General features: G+C 36.1%; 1 protein-coding gene across 2 annotated transcripts; it reads left to right on the top strand.

The window, feature by feature from the left end:
- The first annotated feature begins 1,632 nt into the window (after nt 1-1,632).
- LOC123560547 (leucine zipper transcription factor-like protein 1) lies at nt 1,633-20,522 on the top strand. 2 transcript variants are annotated; one of them, XR_008372561.1, is made up of 9 exons: nt 1,633-1,950; nt 2,294-2,432; nt 4,469-4,534; nt 6,408-6,488; nt 7,858-7,923; nt 8,584-8,679; nt 13,082-13,185; nt 15,439-17,803; nt 17,834-20,522. XR_008372561.1 is itself a non-coding variant. In XM_053552197.1 (8 exons), exons 1-8 carry the CDS (start codon nt 1,712-1,714, stop codon nt 15,458-15,460), a joined length of 813 nt encoding a protein of 270 aa, XP_053408172.1. In that variant the 5' UTR covers nt 1,633-1,711; the 3' UTR covers nt 15,461-20,522. The 2 variants fall into 2 exon arrangements, 1 of the variants encoding a protein (XP_053408172.1); XM_053552197.1 differs by having other exon boundaries at nt 15,439-20,522.
- The last annotated feature ends 1,623 nt before the right edge of the window (nt 20,523-22,145 follow it).

Raw genomic sequence — 22,145 nt, 5'->3', positions numbered from 1 at the left:
GAATTGATATAATTTTTCATATCTTATTTGTGTAAGAGCAATATTTACCTTCAAACATAACTACTATTAGCTGAAATCAAACTTAAAACAATAGTTTGTTGTAAATTGCTGTTTCTTAATTAGTAAAAACTGAAGTATGACAAATTTAATATTTAAATGGCGAAAAGATTAAACTCAGTCTGTTAAACCTGATTATCGGACGTGTTATGTAAAGTGAAAAATTTAATGTTTTAACATACTGATGCTACATTTATACATGCAAGCAGTTTAATAAATATTGGTAGACACTACATTCTTTTTTAATAAAATAAATAATAGGGTAGATTTTCTGTGAAACAATAATAATGTGGAAGATGTTTCATGACATTTTAATTGAAAAAAAAACTCCAACAAATTCTTATATTTGTGATCATGTATAAGGCTTGTCATAAGCATGCTAAAAGATGATTTTCTAACGTTTCACATTACTTTCTGTCCATCAAATCTTATATATATCGTAACAGTATTTTTGATACTTCTGTTCATCAAAATTTGACTCTGCACAACAACTAAATGAGAGCCATTTTAGTCAACCACAACACCATTTTTATCATAAATATTTATCAGATGTAAGTATGCAACTTATTATCTAAAGTATAATACAGTATTTTAATAGAAAAATACATAACCCTTAACCCTTATGCTGGACAAAATTGATTCTGCCTTTGCGACAAGTGTAGATCATGACCAGCCTGCACATCTGTGCAGTCTGATCAAGATCTGCACTGTTTGCCATTCACTTAGTATCTTTTAGATAAGCATCCCTTTTAACAGTCAGTTATACTGTCCGTACTGAAAGATGGACAAGTTCATTATAGAAATTTAGCAGGTTATGGGTTGAATAAATTGATTACCGGATGCCTAGAAAACCCCTATAGGACAGACTTTTTATAGGTGTCAGGTAACTGGATGGCTAGAATGCAGGCTAGGTTAAGGGTTAAATAAATTGATTACCGGATGCCTAGAAAACCCCTATAGGACAGACCTTTTATAGGTGTCAGGTAACTGGATGGCTAGAATGCAGGCTAGGTGTACGGTTATGGGACAGCCAGACATTTCCCATTTGAAAATTTAAAATATACCAAATTAGTTTTTACATGATACCAAACCTTTCAGAAATATCAGTTTAGACTCACCAATAATTGTAATTCCTGACTTCATAGCAAATTTACCAGTGAGTCACACTTAAGCTCACAATTAACTTATGGTGGCTTACCTCATTCATCTCGTTATTTACGAGACATCAAACACGGTTCAGTAGGCCTGTTTATACATGCCTTATGGGTCAGTTGTATCATCTTGGTTCAAATGAACCAGCCTAGAGTAAGAGCCATCTTACAAACCTGGTCATTTGGCTCATTTGTTTGGTCAGTCATGATAACATTTATGAGAAAAAGCCACCAACAGACATTTCAGGACATAAAAACATCCAGCACCCATTTACTATTATATTCATTAAAAAAAGGACTTTTACTTGGCAGTGTTGTATTTTATGACAGCCAGCACTTCTCCCATACATACAAGAAAGATAGGGATGCTTTCTGCTTGATTTTTCGTCAGATATTTAAAAGGTTTGCATATTTTTCAGGCAACAAATCTGAACGTTAATGAGCACCATATTGCTCAGGTGCATAACTATATCCGTTTCACGCGGTACCAGAGGGGGCAGAGAATGCGGGCTGTGGAATTCTGTTTTGATGAATTAATGACAACGCAACTTGATGAAACAACCTACACAATTGATGAAGTGAAAGATATGTTAAACAACCTACTTATGAATGTTAGTGGTGAACTTGAAGCAGAGTTGATTAACTCGGCACATACCAATGTGTTACTACTCCGTCAGATGTTTATGCAAGCTGAAAAATGGCATCTCAAGCTCTCGGCTGATATATCTGAATTGGAGAACAGGTTTGAAAATGTTTTGTTTATTAAAATGGATACATATATTACACCTTAAAAATTTCTATTTTTAAAAATGAAAACCTTGTTTTTGTAAATCCAAAGTTCTTAGACTACTTTTAAAATGTGTTGTGTAAAAATATATTCTGAAGAACATGACATTATGTATAAAAGCAGGGCCTGATTATCCTAAGCTGACTTCTGGGCAGTTGATACTTTTACCCGTGTGTTAGTCTATGCCAGAAATGATACCCAAATAGGCATTTCCATGTTATTCAGAAAAATGAAGTTTTTCTAATTCGATATTCATCTTATATGATATCTGACTGATAGGGGTGATTTATTTTACCAGGGATATACTGGACAAGATTGCAGAGTTTGAAGAGGAACAGTTTGCAGGAACAAAAAGAGATACAGATTTCTCTTCAGTGTTAAAACATGTCAAACTGGGTCCTATGAATGAATCTGGAGGAACTACTTTATTGCATATGGTAAAATATAACGTTTGCTATCACAAGTCTTTCAAGAATGTATACATAACTGAACAAAAAGTGCCAAGTACGGTATTGCTTTAGAATCAGTGATCCGAGTTTGGATATAAAATATCATTCTATGATCTTAAGGAACTAAAGCATGTACAAAAATATCAGGAATTGCCAAAATATGATCATGATTACATCTATGGAATGATATTTAGGTAAATATTACACAGTGCCTGCTGACTGTTACAGTTTACTCACTGACACTCCCATTGTGCTTACTGGTATAGTAATCATGCATGCTGGCACCTTAAACACGCTTGTTGACAATAATAACACGCTTGTTGACAATGATACCATGCTTGCTGACAATGATACCATGCATGCTGAAAGTTACAACTTCTTTGCTGCTTAGACCCTGATGTCTATATCATAATTTCATTTGGCAAAATGACAGTGCCGTGTAGCGTATTGGAATATTTCAACATGCTGGGACTGTATATAAGCAACATTGCACAGTTACAATGCTCACAGAAGAAAATACATGATGTGACCACACAATATGAAAGATGCAATCAGCCACCAAGCAAGTTGAAAGTAAGCATAATGCGAAGTGCAACATTGCACGTCACATTTTGATACCAGGGGGCGCAAGTTCGTAGTTTTCATGAAAGGTAACAGGAATATCCGGCCTATAACGGATTTTAATTAGCTCTTGGCTAAACCATTTGCTATCAGTTATGTTCCTTTGTTTCAATTATTCAATTATTATTCGCCCCCTGGTATCAAAATGTGACGTGCAATGTTGCACTTTGCATTATGCTTACTTTCAACTTGCTTGGTGGCTGATTGCATCTTTCATATAGTGTGGTCACATCGTGTATTTTCTTCTGTGAGCATTGTAACTGTGCAATGTTGCTTATATACAGTCCCGGCATGTTGAAATATTCCAATACGCTACACGGCACTGTCATTTTGCCAAATGAAATTATGATATAGACATCAGGGTCTAAGCAGCAAAGAAGTTGCAACTTCCAGCACGCATGGTATCATTGTCAGCAAGCATGGTATCATTGTCAACAAGCGTGGTATCATTGTCAACAAGCGTGTTTAAGGTGCCAGCATGCATGATTACTATACCAGTAAGCACAATGGGAGTGTCAGTGAGTAAAGTGTAACAGTCAGCAAGCATTGTGTAATATTTACCTAAGTATCATTCCATATACATCTGTTTCATATTTCATGTTAATTTTGGTAATAGTTGTATTGTTACACGATGTGCAAATTGGCATCCGCTAGACCGTAAATAAAATATTATTTCCCATCCCACTGCCAGGCAGTGTGATTACAAGAATTACCCCTACCGAAAATATTTTATCACGAATATGAAAGCAAATTTATTTTGTAGGATGTGTAGTTCAAATTCTGAAAGGGTCCTTTGACTTTAGTTTTATTGCTTTCATATCAAATTGAAGATAAAAATTACATATATATTGCTGACTGTAAAAGTGGTGATTTTATGCATTATGCACAGGTTGAATTCATACCCTTTGATAAATCATATTTTAAAAATTTAAACATTTTTTTTGTGATTTTGAAAGGTATTAACAAAAAGAAATAATTAAAAAAAAAAAATTTACCTACCTATGTAGTGAGCCTTCAGTGGCATTGGTTGTTGAAAGGCAAGCAAATTTTATTTTGTAAGGTTCGTCCAGATTCCTGTGATTTAGTGGAGTTCTTGGCAGTTTTATTTAGCTTATTACATTCCTGTAACCAAAGATAAAAGAACCCTCAGTGTTTTACTTATAACTACAGAAGCAGTTGGGAACAGATTAACTGATATGGTGAACAGTTGTGGTGCACACCTGAATCTGTTCTTTTGGAAATTATTAAGAAATTGATTTGCAGAGTTGATTAAAAATTGTACTTAAATCTGACTCTAGTTTCCACTAAAACTAAATAGTATTAGTATGTAAATTTATGACAGTTTTAATTAATTGACTTTTTACCTGTGTTAATTTTCTATAAAATATGTTTACTTTTTACAGAAAATAGAAGAGTTACAGAAAGAAAATGAAAAGTTAAAAGAGCAGATGGGTTCTGTTGCAGCAGGGGTATGTGCACTATGATTTTTGTCATTGTTGGCTATACTTTTTATGCCCCCGAAGGGAGGCATATAGTTTTTGAACCGTCTGTCGGTCTGTCAGTCTGTCCGCAATTTTCGTGTCCGGTCCATATCTTTGTCATCGATGGATGGATTTTCAAATAACTTGGCATGAATGTGTACCACAGTAAGACGACGTGTCGCGCGCAACACCCAGGTCCGTAGCTCAGAGGTCAAGGTCACACTTAGACATTAAAGGATAGTGCATTGATGGGCTCGTCCGGTCCATATCTTTGTCATCGATGGATGGATTTTCAAATAACTTTGCATGAATGTGTACCACAGTAAGACGACATGTCGCGTGCAAGACCCAGGTCCGTAGCTCAAAGGTCAAGGTCATACTTAGACGTTAAAGGATAGTGCATTGATGGGCGTGTCCGGACCATATCTTTGTCATCGATGGATGGATTTTCAAATAACTTGGCATGAATGTGTACCACATCCTATGGAGACAGCTCTTGTTGAAGAATAGACTAATAGTGAGAGCTGTTCTACTAACTTGGGCATAGTTTGCACTGGCAGCATCACAACTTGATTAAAGTTTTGCAAACAAGTTCATACCTCAATATCCATTGCATGTATTTAACTGAAACTTAGGCTTTTTAGTCATCAAACCTACTGAAATGATCAGGTAAGGTGAATATTGGTCAAATTTAATACAAATTATAGCCCTTTTTGACTTAGAAAATTGGATTGAAATTTTACCTGCAACTAATATCAATTTGTATGGCAGGAACAACTACACAATGCTTTCCAGTCAACATACCTGTTGAAATAACAAAGTTTGGTAAATCTTGGTTGCATTAATTCAAATTATGGCCCTTTTTTGACTTAAACAATTTGGTTGAAGTTTTGCATTCAGGTTGATATTATTGGCATAGTAAAATGTAAATTTGTTATAAATTGTAATAAAATAACTCAATTACATAAGTCTTGCCAAATAATGGTCCTTCTTCAGTTCAGAATCTGTCTGATAGTTGTGGATAAGTGCTATTTATTTCAATGCAGTTGTCCACTTTCGCAATACGGTAATGAAATGGGTCATTTATTGTTAATTCATGCATTGGATATTCATTAAATCATGATAATTTTACAATTAACTTCTAAAACTTGCCCCCACCACCACCACCCTCTGTTTTTATGGTTTTAGTATTATTATATTTTCTGGTCCTATGGGGTCATGGAGTACATTCATTTCTGTTATACATGTAGTAGAATTCCGCTTAAGCAGATGTTAGTGGCATGAGGGATTATGCACATTTCATTACCTCGCATGAACAGACTCAATCAAACAGTGTCTGCTGTTTTGTTGCTTGGTTGTGTTCTGTGATTCTAGGGATCTTTTCACAAAATTTATTCCTTACTATTCTGACTTTTAGATGTAATTTATACACAATCAGGGAATTTTTAGCAGGTTTCTTATATTGTAGTCGGCAGTGTCTAGTTTCATATCTTTCAATCTGCAGCATCAAGTTTTTTTATATTTCAGTATGCAGTGTTGAGTTTGGTAGAATTTAATCTGCAGGGTTGAATTTTGTATATTTCAGTCGTCTGTATTCATGTCTTCTATATTAAAGTTTGCAACGTCAAGTAAACTGAGTCATCTGACTTCTAATACTTGCTGCCCCCACCTACACCCCTTCATCCCCCTCCTCTGTTTTTATGATTTCTTTACTTTATTGACTTTTAGATAGAAAAGACATGATTTATACACATTCAGGTCATTTTAGCAGGTTTCATACATTTCAATCTGCAGTGTCGAGTTTTGTATCTTTCAGTCCCCTGTATTTTAGTATTCTACATTCCAGTTTTCTATATTTCAGTCAGCAGTGTCAAGTAAACAGAGACAGCAGTTAGAGGATGAACTAGCAAGAACCCAGTCACAGATAAGGAGTTCAGGATCTGTAAGCCACATTTCCATCTTTATCCACTTTTCAGTCTCTCACCATTGACTTACTAGAACCTCAACACAATAGGCGAGGTCCTATCAGCCTGTCTTACATACCTAGTATAAGTGTTCATTTTCAGTTCGCCAGAGCAAAAAATGATTGAGATGAGCTATTGTGACCACCAGCCGTATATCTTATATCTGCCCATCTTTATCCATCCACCCTTTCTTTAAACCAAATTTCCTTCTAAACCACTGTGTGTACAGAACAATGACATACTGTAAAATCATTTAATTTTGTGGGCATGAAATTCTGTGGTTTTGGTCAAAATAGCTATTTCATGGGGATATGAATTCGTGGATTTCAACTTTTGAACATAAAATGAAAGGGAATTTTACTTGTTCGTTGGGATTAAATTTCGTGGATTGACTCAACCAGGAAATCCACAAAAATTAGTCCCCCACGAATATTAAAGATTTCACATTAGTGGTCAAAATCTCCTTAACAGAAATGACAGGTGATTCTTATTTAACTTGGGTGATATGATACTTTTTACATTGTGTTATATACTGTAATGATCAATGTTGGCTAGACACTTATTAGTCCCCTACTTGTTATAAATCAGTTTTGGGGACTAGAGAAATGTCCTTATCCATCCATTCATTAATCTGTTGGTCCACAATATATTATGCCTAGTCCATAACTTTGCCATCTGCCATTGGAGTGTCCGCTCTGTAACAGTTACTGTGCTATCCATCAAGGGTTTTTAATATTTCTTAGCACAAATGTTCCTCGTATTGAGACAATGTGTCATATGCAACACCCAGACCCCTATTTAAATGTCAGTGTCACACTTATAAGTCAAAATTTAACAGTTTCTGTTTTGTGTCCACTCAGTAACTGTGCCATCCACCAAGGGATTTGAATATTACTTTGCACTAATGTTCCAAACAGTGAGAAAATGTATGGCATGCAACTCACTTGGCATTGCCCCTTGGTCAAAGGGTGAACAGTTTCCATACCACCATCATAGGGATGCAGTATTTATATATTTATGTCAAACAAATATCGTACGATATTATATTTCAAACATAATGGTATGAGATTATTTGTTAAGCAAGTTGAGATTGTATGTCAAACATAAGTTATTATATGTTGAACATTCCATTTGATATTATATGTCTATCATACCATACAAATTGTCTAACAAATCATATGGTGATGTATATCAAGCATACCATATCACATTATGTATCTGACATAATATATGACATTATATGTCTAGCATACCATATTGTATGTCTAACATTCAATATGATATTATTTGTCTTTCAAACAATATGATATTTTATGTCAAACATACTGTATGACATAATACTTCCAGGGTGGTGAATCAGAGGAACTGAGACGCAAGATGGCAGCGCTTCAGATGGAATTAGATGCTGATAAGGTACGCGCAAATTATTTTAAAAGCATAACATCTTTATGCAGTTTTCTTGTTTGCTTAAAGCTTGTTTTGGTCAGTCTAAGCCAATACTACTGGAAGTAGTACCAGTTTGTGAAGTTATCATCCAGCATTGAATAGTAGGAGTTGGGATTTCAGTTACAGAGGGGAGTTGAACACAGTTCACTAGCATTGTGTATCATCTTGTTAAATAGTTTGTCGCAAACACCTTGTCTTAACACCTTAACAGCCTGGCTAGCCTAGTGGTAGAGCATCTGCTTTGAGTGTGGGAGGTCGTGGGTTCGATTCCCGGCCGCGTCATACCAAAGATGTGAAAAATGGTGCCAGTAGCTCCCTTGAATGGCGCATCCATGCAGTCTCATTATGATCTGCACAGTTCGCTATTTAATCAGTATCTTTTAAGTAAGTTCCCCTTTAAACAGTTAATGGTACTGTACATATTGAAAGATGGACAAGTCCTTTATAGAAATTTAGCAGGGTAAGGGTTAAATAGAAGTACTCCCTTCTTTTTATTTGCCAGTAGTTTAATATGCATGGATGAGGCTTAATTGGATTTACAGTACTCTGTATTATGTAGACCATGTTTCACATTTCAGTGTATGCATTTCATATTACTCTAGATATTTGTAAAACATTGTATTTCAGGGTAAGAAGGGAGGTAATCCAGAGATGGAGAATGATTTAGTTTCAACAAAGCACGAGTTACTCAGGATTCGAGAAATGCTGGAGATGGCTGAAAAGGTAGGAAACATCAAAGGCTTGTATATTCATGGTACACTGACAGTTCTGTTAAAGTGACTGTCTTGTTTAGCTGATTCTTTGCAGAAAGTAAATTTATATCACATATTTGTGAGAATTTTTGCTAAATTTTGATTTAGCTTGAATGAAAAAGTACAAGGGTATAATTAGCAGTTGCTAATGATTTAGTAAGTATGTCCACAAGCTTCGTACTCTCAACCCAGTAGTCCATACTATACATATGATTGAACGACGTCCAGAACGCAATGTCATGGGACGTCAATGCCATAACAACTCCTACAACAGAGGCGCGATGCACTACTACAGAAATTTGTTACAAATAATACAAACACTGAATCTTTCAACAGACACAAGATACAATACACTTGTTATAAATGTCGAAAATGCATTCAGCATTCTACCAGGAAAGCAGATCTGGACAAACGTTCATAAAGCTGCAATTCTGGTAATATATCTACTATCAGAAAGGACCCCCCTGGTACATACAACCAATCACTGGAAATGATACCACTGGGAATGCATTCTAACTACTAGACCAACTCCTCATAACAGTCAAGGGGGAAACATTAAAAACTATACTATATCATGTATATACATGTAGAAGACGGACTGAACAGTAACAAAATATAACTGATTTACACACAAGTCACCACGCCAGAGAGACACGTGGAGAAGCTGTACATCAGCCTTGCAGTACTGAACTATGCATCCATCTTGCCCTGAAAATAACTGCAAAATAAAAATTAAGCTAAACCCAAGATAAGTGTCCTGTTTGCATAAAATACTCTACGTTTTTTCCCCATACTCTTGATCAAATTTGCCTAGGATCTAATATAAACGGCGCCATACAGGCTCCACCAATAACAGAGCATTAATGGCACCACCGGCACCGATCTAAAAATCTAAAAATAGATTATAACCGGCACCACTAAAAATAGATCACTGTACCAGCGGCACCGATCTGAAAATCTAAAAATTGATTAAACCCGGCACCATATCGGCACCACCTAAAAATAGATCAATACCGGCACCACAGCATCGCTAAAAATAGAAACCGGCACCAGGCCGGCACCAGGAGTATCCCAGAAAGCCATTTAAAAGCCAAACCGGCCTCATACCGGCACCGGCACCGGCACCAACCGGCACCAGAGAGTATATAAGCAGAATGCAGCGTCACACTGCACATAATGCAAACCAAACTTGCCTAGTCATTACGGTCAAGTCCTCTGAAGAAGTTCACAACTGCTGAACGAAACCGGTCAGGGAAGATATCTAATCAACAAGGGAGCATGTCCTCCATGGCTCACACCCAGCCACAATATACTAGAAGTAACCCTACTTGGGTCATGGAGACCTGCTCCGCAGCAACTCCAACTACGAATCCCACCTCTTTGAGTAACTCCAGCATCGGCAACTATCTATGCAACCATACACTTGCCCCTAGCTGCGCCAGCATGACAGTTACTGCGAGCACTAACAATACAGCGCCCCAGAACAGAGAGTGAAAGCAAAACAACTCAAAAGATGAGGATAACCTTAGACATATCCAATATATGTATGCAGCTTTAAAAAGAAGCAACATAGATCCTAAGTATATATGTAAAGTCACAAGTCATTAAAGACTACACACTATACGTGCAGCATAAGTATATCTAATCAAAATCATGCAGAATGACCCAGAGACAGCAAATAACACAAAAATATAAGATGTAACAGGTAATACTCTGGGATCCACTAGCTTCGTACTCTCAACCCAGTAGGGATCAATATTTACGGATAGAATGGGAATACTCAGCCACTTCATTTATATTATGTTTTTTTCTTTCATACCCATGCTACCCGTAAATATGTAAGTACAAAGTAAGCATTGGTAACGAACCACTTATCTTCCAGGTGCAGAAACACAAACTTTTTAGCTTAATTAGTTATACGGAGATATAACTAACCACAAAACAGCAAATTAATAACGCCATAAAAGCGTCTAGAAAACGTCCATACTATACATATGATTGAACGACGTCCAGAATGCAACGTCATGGGACGTCAATGCCATAACAACTCCTACAACAGAGGCGCGATGCACTACTACAGAAATTTGTTACAAATAATACAAACACTGAATCTTTCAACAGACACAAGATACAATACACTTGTTACAAATGTCGAAAATGCATTCAGCATTCTACCAGGAAAGAAGATCTGGACAAACGTTCATAAAGCTGCAATTCTGGCAATATATCTACTATCAAAAAAGATGCCCCTGGTACATACAACCAATCACTGGAAATGATACCACTGGGAATGCATTCTAACTACTAGACCAACTCCTCATAACAATCAAGGGGGAAACATTAAAAACTATACTATATCATGTATATACATGTAGAAGACGGACTGAACAGTAACAAAATATAACTGATTTACACACAAGTCACCACGCCAGAGAGACACGTGGAGAAGCTGTACATCAGCCTTGCAGTACTGAACTATGCATCCATCTTGCCCTGAAAATAACTGCAAAATAAAAATTAAGCTAAACCCAAGATAAGTGTCCTGTTTGCATAAAATACTCTACGTTTTTCCCCATACTCTTGATCAAATTTGCCCACGATCTAATATAAACGGTGCCATACCGGCTCGCCCAATAACAAATCATTAATGGCACCACCGGCACCGATGTAAAAATAAAAAAAAATAGATTATAACCGGCACCATGTCGGCACCACTAAAAATAGATCACTGCACCAGCGGCACCGATCTCTGCACCAGCGGCACCGATCTGAAAATCTAAAAATTGATTAAACCCGGCACCATACCGGCACCACCTAAAAATAGATCAATACCGGCACCACAGCATCGCTAAAAATAGAAACCGGCACCAAGCCGGCACCAGGAGTATCCCAGAAAGCCATTTAAAAGCCAAACCGGCCTCATACCGGCTCCGGCACCAGAGAGTATATAAGCAGAATGCAGCGTCACACTGCACATAATGCAAACCAAACTTGCCTAGTCATTACGGTCAAGTCCTCTGAAGAAGTTCACAACTGCTGAACGAAACCGGTCAGGGAAGATATCTAATCAACAAGGGAGCATGTCCTCCATGGCTTACACCCAGCCACACTATACTAGAAGTAACCCTACTTGGGTCATGGAGACCTGCTCCGCAGCAACTCCAACTACGAAAACCACCTTTGGGAGTAACTCCAGCATCGGCAACTATCTATGCAACCATACACTTGCCCCTAGCTACGCCAGCATGACAGTTACCGCGGGCACTAACAATACAGCGCCCCAGAACAGAGAGTGAAAGCAAAACAACTCAAAAGATGAGGATAACCTTAGACATATCCAATATATGTATGCAGCTTTAAAAAGAAGCAACATAGATCCTAAGTATATATGTAAAGTCTCAAGTCATTAAAGACTACACACTATACGTGCAGCATAAGTATATCTAATCAAAATCATGCAGAATGACCCAGAGACAGCAAATAACACAAAAATATAAGATGTAACAGGTAATACTCTGGGATCCATGAGCTTCGTACTCTCAACCCAGTAGGGATCAATATTTACGGATAGAATGGGAATACTCAGCCACTTCATTTTTATTATCTTTAATAATTGATTTTTATGATATAAAAGATTGTTTTACCTCCCACCAGATTATAGCCCTTTCATTGGTTGAGTAGTGTCACGTGGTTGCCCTCTATATTTCTATAGAGGATCAGTGGGTGACCCTACATGAGAATTGCAATTCAAAATGGCGGAAATTTGCTGAATTAAAGTAAAATATTTCTTCTTTAATTATGATTTAACGTTTCATTTTTTAGGTTGGCTATTCAATGAATGAAGGAGCTATCCTACTTGCCCAGGAGAAGTAATTAAGTGGTCGATAAAACGAATCAGTCATTGGGTTTGTTACTGACCCTCTATGGAAATATTTAGGGTCAGTATGCTTTATAGAGAGCTCAGCTTCGCCTCGCCCTCTATAAAGCATACTGACCCTACATATTTCAATAGAGGGTCCTTGGCTTCGCCTCGCCCTCTATAAAGCATACTGACCCTACATATTTCCATTGAGGGTCAGTAACAAACCCAGTAATAAATATTGTAGGTAGAATATAGATGAAGACGTTTATTCCTTAATTTGTAGAGGACTTTGTATTGACTGGCAGTATGTTTTGTGTATAATGTCCCTAGGTGTGGGGACGTCAGTAACTTGATTACAATTTCTTCTTGGGGGTGTTTTGATGTGACTGTCTCTGTTCAGTTCCATTCATTAAAATAACAAGAGTTACAGGATTATGCAAGAATAATAACGTTTTTATTCAAATTCCAAACTATGATCATTTATTATATAACTAGAACTGTATTGTTGCAGGAACTAGAGAAGAAAGTGAGTCAGACAGCACCATTCAAGAACCTTAAACAGATGTTGATGAAGAAAAACGATACTCTAAAGGATCTCAGAAAACGTTTATCCAAGTATGTATAGAAATACTTGTTCTGAAATCTCTGAAAATGTAACTTTATGTTTAAATTTAGAATCTCAGTATGTCAGTTTTTAGCTCGACTATACGAAGTATGGAGAGCTATCCTACTCGACCCGGCGTCCTTCCGCGTCCGCACTTTGGTTAAAGTTTTGATGCACTTTCTCTTTATCTTTGATATTACTTGATTGATTTACTTCAAACTTAAAATAGTTGTTCCTCATCATCACCCACATCATATGGCACAAGGATCATAACCTTGGCAACAATATTTCATGAATTATCCCCCTTTTTACTTAGAATTTCAGATTAAAGTTTTGGCGCACTTCCACTTTATCTCAGTTATTACTAAATGGATTTGATTCAAACTTAAAATGTTGTTCAAAATCATCACTGATATCATATGACACAAGGGCCATAACTCTTGACCCAATATTTCATGAATTATCCCTCCGTTTTACTTAGAATTACAGGTTAAAGTTTTGGTGCACTTTCACTTTAACTCAGTTATTACTAAATGGATTTGATTCATACTGAAAGTAGCCGTTCCACATCAACGCCTACATCATATGACACAAGGTCCATAACTCTGGTACCAATATTTAATGAATTATTCCCCCTTTTACTTAGAATTCCGGGTTAAAGTTTTGATGCACTTTCACTCTATCTCAGTTATTACTAAATGGATTTGATTCAAACTTATAATAGTTGTTCAGCATCATCACTCACATCATATGACACAAGGGCCATAATTCTTGACCAGTATTTCATGAATTATCTCCCCTTTTTACTTATAATTTCAGGTTTAAAGTTTTGATTCACTTTCAGTCTGTCTCAGTTGTTACTGAATGGATTTGATTCAAAATTAAAATATTGTTCCACCTTACCACCCACATCATATGACACAATTTAAGGTCCATAACTCTGGCAACAATTTTTCATGAATTATGCCTCCTTGTACTTAGAATTAAAGGTTAATTTTAATGCATTTTCACTATATCCCAGTTATTACAAAATGGATTTGATTCAACATGACACACAGTACATCACTCTTGTACCAGTATTTCATGAATTACCCCCCCCCCCCCTTTTTGGCTTAGAATTATACTTATTTAATGTTTTATAACTTGATCCTTATCTCTCTTATTACTTAATACTTTTTGACACAGATTCAAGCTATTATCCGAGATCTTCGTCCACATTGGAGTCTTTAAACACTCCAGTGACACCTCCAGTTTCATCAAATATTCCTAGTTTCACTATCCAGCATCGAAATAGTCGAGCGCGCTGTCTACTGTGACAGCTCTTGTTAGCTTGACTATTCGAAAAATAGGTAGAGCTACTGAACTGGCTTGTGCATTGGCGTCAGCATCAATGAGATTTTGTATGTAAGCTGGTATTTCCATAACCACTTCAGTTGAGTTTTTGTATGTAAGCTGGTTGCTCGGTAATCACTAATGTGAATGGATTGAAACTTCACACACTTACAGACTGTGATGAGCTCAAATGCATTGTACAGGTTGCATATTTACAAAATTATGCCCCTTTTTCAACTTTTATATTCACTATTTGACAATAGTCGAGCATTGCTGCCCTCCGACAGCTCTTGTTTGCTTACCTTAGCTAAAGACAGTATAAATGTGTACTTCCACTAAAAAAAATGGGGGGAAAATGTAGAAATTGATTGGATTTTTTTTTTTTTTTTTTTTTTTTTTTTAACAAACCAGCTTTTAATTGTGAATGTTATTCTACATACACAATTTGTTTGTTCGTCTAATAAATCAGATACAATGGATGAGGATTTTGTATATCTGAAGTTACTAACTAAAGATAAAACATTTTAATGAAAGATAGACATTGAGTATCTTTAAGGTTGGGGACATATTTGGAGGAATGAAATTAACATAAATATAGGTGTTACAAGTTGTTTTTCAAAAGTTACATTAAATATCAGAACAAAAATGTATTGGTTTGCATTAAGTTATAAAATGAGCCGCATCATGAGAAAACCAACATAGTGCATTTGCGACCAGCATGGATCCAGACCAGCCTGTGCATCCGCACAGTCTGGTCAGGATCCATGCTGTTCACTTACAAAGCCTATTGCAATTAGAGAAACCTTCAGGGAAGAGCATGGATCCTGACCAGACTGCACGGATGCACAGGCTGGTCTGGATCCATGCTGGTCGCAAATGCACTATGTTGGTTTTCTCATGGCGCGGCTCATTAATGTTTGTGTATTTTTCAGATATGAAACACCAGATGATTAAAGCTTGCGACATGCCATCTGTGTTCACATGGAAACATTCCCACATCTGCTGCATATCACCTTAATTATATTAATACTGGAAAATCAAAGCAAAGAACTTAAAAATTAGTCTAGATACAATATTGATATTAGCACAGTAATATACTGGTACATCTGTTGTTGTTTTTTTAATCTCAATAATATTACTATTTAAGTTGTGTATTTTCTTTTTCTTTTTTTCCCCAATGACCTATGATTGCATTGATGTAACACTAAACCCAACTAGAAACTTTTTTATATTTTTTACCAAAACCTTTGATCTTTGTATTTTGATAAAATTTGTTTGTTTCAAAAATACATTTTAGCATTCGGAAAGAAGAAAGATATAGTTTTTGGGCTCTTTTAACATTTTAAGAAAATTTTATAATAGACTTTCCTATGTTGCTGGAAGTGATATGTGTCAGTTTTCAGACAGACCAGTTAAGTTCTGTTTATTATGTCTCCCACCACACAGTGGTGTGGGAGACATATTGATTTACTCCAGTCTGTGTGTCTGTCGTTGTGTCTGTCTGTCTGTCACAAAGCTTGTCCGCGCTCTAAATGAAACATTTCTCATCCGATCTTCACCAAACTTCAACAAAATGTGTCTGCCAATAAGTGCTCGGCCAAGTTCGATAACTAGCCAGATCGGCCTAGGCACTTCGGAATTATGGTCCTTGATTTACCAAAAACACTCAGATTTCTTGCGCAGTTTTACCCCTTAGGCGCCAGATTTCTTGCGCAGTTTTACCCCTAAACAGGCGCCTATACTACTAGTAGTATAGTCAAGAAAGTGCATACACATGTGGATTAAGTAAACAGTATATAAAGACTGACTTACTATTTAGATGATTAGGCAGTTGTGGGAGACATGTGTTTTTAGCTCACCAGGTGAGCTTTTGTGATCGCGCAGCGTCCGTCGTCCGTCGTCCGTGCGTGCGTCCGTCCGTGCGTGCGTGCGTAAACTTTTGCTTGTGACCACTCTAGAGGTCACGTTTTTCATGGAATCTTTATGAAAATTGGTCAGAATGTTCCCCTTGATGATATCTAGGTCAAGTTCGAAACTGGGTCACGTGCAGTCAAAAACTAGGTCATTAGGTCTAAAAATAGAAAAACCTTGTGACCTCTCTAGAGGCCATATATTTCAAAAGATCTTCATGAAAATTGGTCAGAATGTTCATCTTGATGATATCTAGGTCAAGTTCGAAACTGGGTCACGTGGGGTCAAAAACTAGGTCATTAGGTTTAAAAATAGAAAAACCTTGTGACCTCTCTAGAGGCCATATTTCTCAATGGATCTTCATGAAAATTGGTCAGAATGTTCATCTTGATGATATCTAGGTCAAGTTCGAAACTGGGTCACGTGGGGTTAAAAACTAGGTCAGTAGATCTAAAAATAGAAAAACCTTGTGACCTCTCTAGAGGCCATATTTTTCATGAGATCTTCATGAATATTGGTCAGAATGTTCACCTTGATGATATCTAGGTCAAGTTCGAAACTGGGTCATGTGGGGTCAAAAACTAGGTCAGTAGGTCTAAAAATAGAAAAACCTTGTGACCTCTCTAGAGGCCATATTTCTCATGGATCTTCATGAAAATTGGTCAGAGTGTTCACCTTGATGATATCTAGGTCAAGTTCGAAACTGGGTCACATGCGGTCAAAAACTAGGTCAGTAGGTCTAAAAATAGAAAAACCTTGTGACCTCTCTAGAGGCCATATTTTTCAATGGATCTTCATGAAAATTGGTCAGAATATTAACCTTGATGATATCTAGGTCAAGTTCGAAACTGGGTCATGTGGGGTTAAAAACTAGGTCAGTAGATCTAAAAATGGAAAAACCCTGTGACCTCTCTAGAGGCCATATTTTTCAAGAGATCTTCATGAATATTGGTCAGAATGTTCACCTTGATGATATCTAGGTCAAGTTCGAAACTGGGTCACGTGGGGTCAAAAACTAGGTCAGTAGGTCTAAAAATAGAAAAACCTTGTGACCTCTCTAGAGGCCATATTTCTCAATGGATCTTCATGAAAATTGGTGAGAATGTTCAGCTTGATGATATCTAGGTCAGGTTCGAAATTGGGTCATGTGCGGTCAAAAACTAGGTCAGTAGGTCGAAAAATAGAAAAACCTTGTGACCTCTCTAGAGGCCATATTTCTCACGGGATCTTCATGAAAATTGGTGAGAATGTTCACCTTGATGATATCTAGGTCAAGTTTATAAGTGGGTCACGTGCCTTCAAAAACTAGGTCATTAGGTCAAATAATAGAAAAACCTTGTGACCTCTCTAGAGGCCATATTTTTCAATGAATCTTCATGAAAATTGGTCAGAATTTTTTATCTTGATGATATCTAGGTCACATGTGCTCAAAAACTAGGTCACTATGTCAAATAATAGAAATAACGACGTCATACTCAGTTCAACACTGGGTCATATGGGGATAGGTGAGCGATTCAGGACCATCATGGTCCTCTTGTTCTCAAAAGCATCTCTAGTTTTCCTGCATATCTGACAAAAGAATGTTTTGTAATTGCAGTCAAAGGGTTGGTTTTTTAATGCAATTAATGTGCATAATATTTATATACCATGTTAAGTTCATAAAGGTGATGCCTCTGAAATGGTACCATTTGAAGTATCACAGGTGGTGGTTTTCATGCACACATTTAAAAATCTTTTTGATATCCATAAAAAGTATTTCTTTATATATTCCGTTTTTGATTTATTTGTACTTGAGCTATTGAAACTGATGTATCTTAGCATATACAGAATTATTTATTTTTACCAGAGCTAGGTCCTAGTTTGAGACACACTACCTGCCTATATTTTTTCTTATCTTGTTAAAGCACTTGGTTCTGTTGCTTTTATACTTCAAAGGTTGATTGCTTTTGGTTAGTAGATCTCTGCTGTTAATTGTTTGGTAGGTCAAAGGTTAAGGTTTCAGCTCAAAATGAACTTTTCATCCGTAGCTTGAGTACGTAAAGGCTTGGACATGTGGTCTGCAAAATTGGGTGGTTACCTGTGGGCAGTCAGTGACCATGTGTTTTTTCATAGGTCACCTGTGGTCAGTAGGTGACCCCTATAGTTTTGATGGTCAGTTGTTCAAAGTCATAATGCCTTTGTGATAAGAAACAGTTTGTGGGCCATATCTGGAAAGTCCATCAGCATACGGCTAGAAAACCTTACAAGATGGTTGTCGGTGGGTCAGTAAATGAACTCTTATTTTTTTGGGGTCAGTAGGTCATAGGTCAAGATGATGATTGTGACTGAAAACATTTTCAGATGAAGAACTGTAGAATGCTTTGAACTCAGGCTCTCAAATTTGGTAGGATGATTGGTTATAGTCCATAGATGCCCGTAATGTCTGTGGGATAATTTGATCAAAGGTCAAGGTCACAACATATTTGAGACTGAAACGTACATACCCAGTATTCTCCAACAAGCTATAATGATCAGACAGTTTTTGTTAATCACACTATAATTTGTTCAGGTTGTTTTATTATTATCATTATTATTATTTTATATTTATTGTTTCACTTTACATATATTTTGTAAATTAAATCACTCTTATACATAATGTCCGTCCAGTGTGCATGTATATTGCTGTTGATGTTGTATGTATGGTAGAAAGTGGTTCATCTAGGCAGTACCTTACCATTTCATGGTAGAGGTGCTGACACTTAGCACTTCTCTTTCTCTCCCAATTTTTTTGAAACAGTGGTTGTTTTAGATGGTTGTTCTCTCTCTCTCTCTACATTTCTATCCTCTTCTTTTCATAGACAGTAGTTCTCTTTGTAATGTTTGGTAGAAATGTGGACACTCAGGGCTGCTCTTTCTCTCTTCATTCCATAGAAATGTAGACAATGGTTCTCATTTTATGATGTTTAAAGGGAATGAAAACTTGTCTTCGCTTTACCTCCGGATTATGTTATATTCTGTAGAAATAAAAACGAGTGGTGGTCTTACACTTTTCATTTCTTAGTGATAACATAAAACCAGTAGATATCAGTATAAAATTAGTTCTAATGAATAACACACACACACACACATGTAATTTTGCGTGTTATTAGTTGTGCAGTAATGGGCTAATTTATTAGTACCATGGTGATTAACTATAGTGAAGAATTTTCGGGGTGACGATAGGAAGTTTTTTATTTTTCAAATCTTTATTAGTCTTTGATTTATCATCAAAAAGAATTTTCCTGTGGTATTTTCCATCATTTTTACACACACAAAATGTTTAAACATCAAGTAGACATGCACATTTTGTCTAAAGTTTTTAGTCTGATTTGTTTAAGTTATGATCCTTTATTGACTGGATAATGTTATTCTATGGGGCATACATGCCATACAATGTTGACATCTGGCAACAATATTTTGATAAAAGCATGTTTTCAAAATGTTTGATAAGCTAACATTTAGCACATTTTACCTATAAAATTAATAGATTAGTCAGTTTGATATTTTAAAAATTCAAAATGTTCATGCAGATTGAGTCTTTCAAATTTAACCCTTACCATGCTGGATGCTATTGGTTTCACCTTTGCGGCCAGTGTAGATCATGATCAGCCTGCACATGATCTGCACTGTTCGCTATTCAGCCAGTATCTTTTTGGTAAACACCCCTTTTAACAGTTATTGGTACTGTCCAAATGGGAAGATGGACAAGTCATTATAGAAATTTAGCATGGTAAGGGTTAATGATAGTTAACTAATATTTGGATCCTGCATGATAGAGGAGCATTTGCTATGAAAAACTGTTATGATTTTGTAGATGAAACAGTTTGTAAGTCGTGATTGGTTACTGTTAACTTACAATCAGTTCCTTTTGGCTTTATCAGTGTCATACATGTTAAGTGTTCACATTATATTATAAAGATTCACCTCTGTTTTGCTCAGTATATTAAAAGACTTCTGTCATTAAAATTGACAGTAGAGCTTCAAGTGAATTATATAACAGATATTGTATGTTCTTTCTTATGTCGCTTTCTTTCTGAGCTCATAGTTTTATATATCTGTGATCTTGCTAATAAATGTTCTTGTATCACCCGTGTTGTATTTTATTTAAGCTTGATTTGATAATATGGAGGGCTGTTGTACTTGGAAAAGGGTTAGCATTGATGTTCCAATCAGTATTGCTTTCAGATCAAAAGTTTATGGGAAGTTCAATTTAAAGGCGTACGCTAGAATTCCCTGTATATGAGATGGGCGAAAATTTTCCCAATAACAGAATTTCTTCAAACTTTGGATATTGAAGGACAATCATCTAAGAAACAAAAAACTGCAATAAAAGTCATAGGTCACCAGTACTGAAAAAGAGTTATCTGCCCTTGAAAACGTCATTTTTGGAGGATGCCGTTTTCAAGGGCAGATAACTCTTTTTCGATACCGGTGACCTATGATTTTAATTGCAGTTTTTTGTTTCTTAGATGATTGTCCTTCAATATCCAAAGTTTGAAGAAATTCTGTTATTGGGAAAATTTTCGCACCAAATTCTAGCATACGTCCAACACTACCCATATTTGTCATCAAACTTCACAGAAGGATTAATTTAAAAAAATTTATCATTTGCTGTGTGATATTATATAGATGAAGGATTGATGTTAGCAATTTTCAGAACAATTTTGGTTAAAAGTTCGGGACAATAAAGGTTAAAGGCACTGGCCTCCAGATCATACGACAAAAAAGAGAAGAGATCTAGGTATTAGAAAAGTAATGCTATATTTCTTAATAAAGCTTTGAAACTGAATTACTGACACTTATTTTATGGGAAAATAGTTGTTTTACTAATTTTTACTGACTGAAAATTGAAAAGCATTTGTAACGCTTTACTCGAGGTAAAACTGCCTTGATAATAAATAGAGGATATTTGTTTGTTTTGAGTGAATATGGAATATATCTCACTGAGAAGTGAGAAAATTTCAAATATTTTCACGAGCGCGTAGCGCGAGTGAAAATATGAAAATTTTCTCACTTAGAGGTGAGATATATTCCATATTCACGAAAAACAAACAAATATCCTCTGTTTATTTTATGCTCAATTACGTTGGGATGTGCATTTTACAACTATTTTAATCTCAGCGCGGGAAACAGACGCGCGTAAACAGACACGACGTCAGACGTGCTGTGACGTTATAAAGACGCATACAACATAAAGTTCCATTTTATTTTATTTTTTGCTGCATAATGTTATGAAATTCTCTTTAAAATTCTCTTTAAGTAAAATAATTTGAATCGAGAAATATACTATAAAGAACAAAGTGCGACTACAATTTTCATCCTGTCTTAAGCAAATAATTTAAAATTCATACACAATGTTTGAGGGGGCGGAGCTATATCTCTCACAGTGTGAAAATATAGATTTCATATTTTCACAGTGCGAGTGATGAGATATGAAAATATTTAACTGATAGAATACAGTATTTCATTAGTTAGCATAAAATAAATATCTATATTTAACGACAGTTAGATACATAATCCTCCTGCTGTATTGGTAAAAGACAGTGGAAAAGTTTTTATTGCGGCGGCGGCCCGGGTTCAATTCCCGATGCAGCATCTTGATTAGGCATTTTTAAGAAAGTTTAGAAACAAAAACTGTTCTAATGTACATAATATGACCAAACTTCAGTTTTAAAGAAAGATCATTTTTAACCAAAATCTCGAGGTCAGT

This window comes from Mercenaria mercenaria, chromosome 10, assembly GCF_021730395.1.
Source record: "Mercenaria mercenaria strain notata chromosome 10, MADL_Memer_1, whole genome shotgun sequence".
NCBI classification, from domain to species: domain Eukaryota; kingdom Metazoa; phylum Mollusca; class Bivalvia; order Venerida; family Veneridae; genus Mercenaria; species Mercenaria mercenaria.
The sequence above is the reverse complement of the archived record's forward strand: the minus strand, read 5'-3'. Positions and strand labels throughout refer to the sequence as shown.

What these genes read in the sequence shown, in the direction of transcription:
- LOC123560547 (XM_053552197.1), top strand. Translation starts at nt 1,712, where the DNA reads ATGCGGGCTGTGGAATTCTGTTTTGATGAATTAATGACAACGCAACTT. An exon ending in ATATCTGAATTGGAGAACAG is followed by an intron (nt 1,951 to 2,293) that starts GTTTGAAAATGT and finishes TTATTTTACCAG; the next exon opens with GGATATACTGGACAAGATTG. An exon ending in CTCAGAAAACGTTTATCCAA is followed by an intron (nt 13,186 to 15,438) that starts GTATGTATAGAA and finishes TGTATTTTTCAG; the next exon opens with ATATGAAACACCAGATGATT.